Raw genomic sequence first — 6,000 nt, 5'->3', positions numbered from 1 at the left:
TATATAAACAGATTGGAGGGGGTGAGGTCATATGTTTAGAAACTCTATATACACCCCATGTACCAGACAAGGATACAACAACCATCAGGAGAGGGCAGGAAATTTCAGCCCGAGGGGCAAGACTCAACCCAACATCTTATTTTAAAGGGAAAAAATGCAGGTGCCCAGTGACCTAGCCAAAGGTAGCCCACTATGGACCAGCCCGGGGGCAGAAGTCCCCCTGCCCCCCAGCCCAGCCTGCCCCTGACAACCATAACTGTCAATATTTACAATAAACCATATTCTCAACTGTGGAACACAAGAAAAAAATGTGTAAATATTCAGAAAATGTGGTTTCATTTGACTAACATGGCTGAAAACATCTCATAAAACAAACGTCAGGGAAACTATAGCAGCAAGATGGAGAGCGTTATAACCCCAGCCACCACCCATCGGCCTCTCTTTGGGAAACTGTTTGAACTGTTGACTAATAAAACATTGTATTCAATATTTTGAACCAACCTAATAATATAACCACCAGCCTACAGAACCTACCTGACATCTCTATCTCTCCTGGCAACGACCATGAATCTCACTCCTCACAAATCTCCCTTTCATCATCATCATCATCATCATCATCAGCATCATCATCATCCACATCATCATCCTCATCATCCTCATCATCATCATCATCATCCTCATCATCCTCATCCTCATCATCCTCATCATCATCCTCATCATCATCCTCATCCTCAGCATCATCATCATCATCCTCATCATCATCCTCAGCATCCTCATCATCATCATCCTCATCATCAGCATCATCATCATCCTCATCATCATCAGCATCATCATCATCCTCATCATCAGCATCATCATCAGCATCATCATCATCCTCATCAGCATCATCCTCATCATCATCAGCATCATCATCATCATCCTCATCAGCATCATCATCATCCTCATCAGCATCATCATCATCCTCATCATACTCATCAGCATCATCATCATCCTCATCAGCATCCTCATCATCCTTATCCTCATCATCATCATCCTCATCATCATCATCATCAGCATCATCATCATCAGCATCATCCTCAGCATCATCATCATCATCCTCATTATCATCATCATCCTCATCAGCATCATCATCATCATCATCCTCCTCATCAGCATCATCATCATCATCCTCCTCATCAGCATCATCATCATCATCCTCCTCATCAGCATCATCATCATCATCATCATCATCCTCAGCATCATCATCATCATCCTCATCAGCATCCTCATCATCTATTTGCTTCCCACATCTAAATCATGTTACATGCATCCAGAATGTGCACATATCTCACACAAGACACTGCAAACCTTTAATTCCTGCACTTATCTCCTGCATTGAATACTGCAACTCCCTCCTCACTGGTCTTCCCCAAACCAGACTCTCACTGTTACAATCTATTTTGAATGCGTCAGCAGTACTCCGTTTGCTCTGCTGCATCACTGTCTGTCTGGTTTCTGTATTTTACAGAATCCAATATAAAATTCTTCTACTAACATACAAGACCATCAACAAAGCTGCACCAACATACATCTCCTCACTTGTCTCACAATATCTCCCAACTCTACACCTCCGTTCTACACAAGATCTGCGTCTCTCATCCACCCTCATTACATCCTCCCATTCTCGGTTACAGGACTTTTTTCAGGCTGCACCCACTTTGTGGAATTCCCTCCCTGACTTTCCATCAGTCTTGAAACCTTCCTACATTCCCTTAAAACTCATCTCTTCAGGCTGCTTAACTCCCAAACTATTATCCTAACCTCCCTAGGCTGCTCTACCAGATTACCAACCCCATCACCATCCCCCTGCCCAGTTCACACACACTTACATGTGTTCTCTTTCTATGCTCAAACCACTCTCTGACCCCAGACCAACATCGCTGTGTGACCGGATCATACGGCCCACAAAGCACTTCTTCCGACATCAATCTGGCTGGACCAATATGTAATATGTATCACTTATGTATCAAACCCCTATATAATAATAATAATAATAATAATAATAATATATTTAATTTAAATACATTAGTGATAAAAATCATTATTAAAGGATAAAGTACATTTATTTGCCTGTAGTAACCTGGTGAAATTATATACACAAATACATTAATTAAAACCTAAACCATGCAGGACAAAGCTGATTCACAGACATAATTTGGGGCTGACATATAAGAAGCCGACACAAGGACAGATGCCGGCTCGGTAGGTCTGGATCTGACTGCTGCAGGACTTACCAGCAGGAGCTCCTTGCACTGCAGTCTGTGGTCCTCTCACCGGCTGAGGTGTCGGTTTGGCTGCAATCTTGGAGCTATCTATCGGTTCCACTTTTGGCTGGAATTGTAGAACAGAGGAGAGTAAAATGGTTTGTTAATGCTCTGCACACAATGGACAGCAAGTAACACAGATAACATTGTGTCTATTTCCCGGTACGCTCTAGGCCAATGTTTGTGGATTGGTGCAGCCCGGTCAGGGTACTGTGCAAAACTAAGTCGCCATGAAGCAGGCCTCATAGGGACCTTTCAATGATGTGGTATTACCTGGACACTCCAGTCTTAGTGTCATTGAGAGGAAGGCTAATATACACTAATATACAGAAATTGTGTAACAAAATAACAATGTTGCTGCTGAAATGACCAAAATCATAATTTAAATGGACACATTAGAAAAATGCTTTTGTGCGTTCTTTGCTTTTAAAGTTCAGTATAACGGCAACAAAATCTCTCTGACTGACGTGAAGTCAGGTTCTGATCCAGTTCTCTGGGTCTCACCCATCACCACACTTCATTCCTTGCTTTTGTGCCATTAATCCTTTTTTTAATAACACACAAAACTCATAAACATATTTAGAAATCTGTCATCTGGCTCTATTTACTGGCGGTGGAGCTACAGAATCTGTGCGCTAAACGTACCTGCCGGGGATCATGATGTTACTGTACCCTGCCATCCCGGAGTCACAGTGTTACATTGTAACTGTCTAATCAGTATGACTGGTTTACATGCACTACCAACACTGGCCACTTGGTGGGATCTTATCTAAAGTCAACCCCATAAAAAATAAATATATAAATAAAACAAGCAGATTGACCTCCCCCCAATAAACAACCAGCCCCAGTCCCATAGCCAGGGCTGGATACCACTAGAGAAGGTGCATGAGCGCGGGGCCCCCCTGCAGCAACTAGTAGCAGACCTTGTGAGGTGAGACTGGTCACACTATAAACAGGTAGGTCTGTAGTGTGAGATCGCCATGTACAATCCTGGTCAGTATGGGGTGGAATTCCCTAAAGGACTCAGGTCTGCATTAACTGTATGCGCCCCTTCCCCCATAAGATTATACCAGTCCCAGGATACGTAGCGCCAGGGTTTATCCTGGTTGTGACATGTCAGCGAACGTCATCGAGATCACTCAGCACCTGTCCTGTGATACGTACCTCAGGGATACCCAGCGCTGGAGCTTGGCACATCCTTACTGTACACCGACCACGTACATGCGCCCATTCTCACTTCATTATTGGACATGCACAGAGCAATTTAACACAAAATACGGCACATACAACATTTATGTTCCTTCATGAATCAGGTCCAGAGTGTGATGTACAACAAGCTGTATACTGCAGGTATGAATGTATCAGTCATGTTGTACTACTCAGTATTACTGCTGGAAGCCGTCCCATCACCATTATCTTCTCTCAATATGTGCAGCTAGTTACTGTAATGTAAAGTCATTCATTCTGTGTGTGTGGTTTATTCTATTAGGTACTATTATGGGGGACATGCTCCAGTGGGCTCTGGCTGCCAATGTCTGCTGGTACTTCACACAATGGTTTCCAGAGCTTGCTGGGACTTATAGTTCCACAGCAGTATTTAACAATTTTCTCACTTTAGACTGGCATGAAGGAGGGGTCTCCCCACCTTAGCCGTGCGGCTGGTTTCAGGTGGGTGTAGTGCTGTGGGTCTCCCCGCTGTTGTGTTACCACCCCAGTCTAACATTATCCAGTGCTGGCCGTGGATTTTACACACTCATTGGGCCTGGTTCCTCCAGGCACTCAGAGCACAACCTGCCATTAGTATTATACACATGTATTTAGGCTTTGCTCACTCCCACATTCCTCAAGGCACAGATCTCTACATCATCTTCATCAGCATAAGCTATTTAAATAGCGCCACTAATTCCGCAGCGCTTGCGGGGGCCAGGTCTGCTGTCCTCTACTACACAAGACGCTGAGGGATATGTCCAACACCGATGTGGATCATAAATTCATAGAAGGACACACAGGGAAAAAAAATATTGAATTAATGTCACCTATTTACAATATAGACATTAATTATTTTTTTCCCCATGAAATACATTTATTAGGATGATGTTAATGTCTACTGAGCATATAATACATTTATTAGGATGATATAATGTCTACTGAGCATATAATACATTTATTAGGATGATATAATGACTACTGAGCATATAATACATTTATTAGGATGATATAATGACTACTGAGCATATAATACATTTATTAGGATGATATAATGACTACTGAGCATATAATACATTTATTAGGATGATATAATGACTACTGAGCATATAATACATTTATTAGGATGATATAATGACTACTGAGCATATAATACATTTATTAGGATGATATAATGACTACTGAGCATATAATACATTGTACAGTTGCTCCTGACTGCAGACACATGTTACAATATACCAGACTGACATCACTGCTGCTCAGGGCTTAGCCCTGTAGCTGGGGAAGAGTAACTCTGAGATGCCAGACCTAGGTTTGGAGGTGGCTGCATGCCCTTCAGTTTGGCGCGCTCCTAATGTACATTGACTGTGGCAAAACATCCCTTCCCCGCCCCGTTCACCTCCCAAAATCGTAAGCTGCAGTAAGTGTCCTCTGTGTTTGAAGACGGAATAGACAGAGCTGCACTCACTGACGTATCTGACGGTTCTGGGCATGTGCAGAGGGATTTTGCACACAATATGCTCAAAAAGGGCAGATACGTGCCTTGATGAATCAGGGCCACTGTCTTTAGGCTACAGCACTGGTATTAGTTGTTTATTTAGAGAGGGGTACGCAGTCCATTTTATTTATTTATTTTTACAGATTTTTATACACTATCAATGGGAAATATCTGACTCTGACATCTAGTGGTAGAAACTGGTACTGCATAAAAAAGTGTAATTGATCTTTAATGCTTTTAACACAACACAAGGGGACATATTCATTTAGCTCCAGAGACCACGGTTACGCTCCAGAACGACCTGAGATGTTAATCCACGGTACCACAAAAACGCAGATTTCCCTTCGCCCTCCATAGGGTATTACCTTATATAATGTGCAGCCGCGTAACCGCGATATTCGGAGCTACTTGAATATGACCCAATGTGTTTCTTTAAAGCACCATGACTGGCAGCATGACACACTTGTTGTTCATTTAATAAGCTGTATAGGAAACACTACCAGGACAGATAAGCAAGTGGAGTTTTGTCGTAGAACAGGCTGTTACACATAGGTGCACAATTTCATTGCCTCCTTGAGTTACAATTTTGTACTGTACTTGTAAATTAGCATTTAGCTGAAATTATATAAATACATCTGGGACCGGAGCATTCAGCTGCAAGGTGTGGGAGTTTGGAACACTTAAGTCCTAATTCCACTGGTGAAAGTTTGTGGCCACATGTGTAATTAGGTGAAAATTTCACTGAATAGTTTTAAAAATGCTGCTCATCTCTAACTAGCAGCAAATAGTGATGAGCCAGCTATCTATGACAAATGTTAGCTATATACAATATCTAATACACGCTACTATATGTTTACTTATACATCAAACAATATTTTCATGATCCCTTTAAAATGCAACTAATACATTAGATATTTTTCCCAAAAACTTAGATTGATACCATGGCTTACTAAAAATCTGTAACATGGATAGAGTACAGAATTGTCATTAGCG

The 6,000-nt window shown here is 41.9% G+C and overlaps 1 protein-coding gene and 1 long non-coding RNA gene across 3 annotated transcripts in view; both read right to left on the bottom strand.

Annotated features, from left to right (window-relative positions):
- Positions 1-6,000, bottom strand: part of LOC142100226 (uncharacterized) — a 401,704-nt gene that overhangs the window by 179,767 nt on the left and 215,937 nt on the right. The gene's annotated exons all lie outside the window — the stretch shown is intronic.
- Positions 1-6,000, bottom strand: part of BSN (bassoon presynaptic cytomatrix protein) — a 200,822-nt gene that overhangs the window by 16,352 nt on the left and 178,470 nt on the right. For both annotated transcript variants that reach the window (XR_012678640.1, XM_075183924.1), the window contains exon 8: positions 2,274-2,370. Coding sequence is in view for 1 of the 2 variants with exons in the window: in XM_075183924.1 (XP_075040025.1) it covers positions 2,274-2,370 (97 nt within the window). In the remaining variant the exon portion in view is untranslated. The remainder of the gene's footprint in view (positions 1-2,273; positions 2,371-6,000) is intronic.

This window comes from Mixophyes fleayi, chromosome 8, assembly GCF_038048845.1.
Source record: "Mixophyes fleayi isolate aMixFle1 chromosome 8, aMixFle1.hap1, whole genome shotgun sequence".
Taxonomy (NCBI): Eukaryota; Metazoa; Chordata; class Amphibia; order Anura; family Limnodynastidae; genus Mixophyes; species Mixophyes fleayi.
This window is presented reverse-complemented; position numbering and strand designations above follow the sequence as displayed.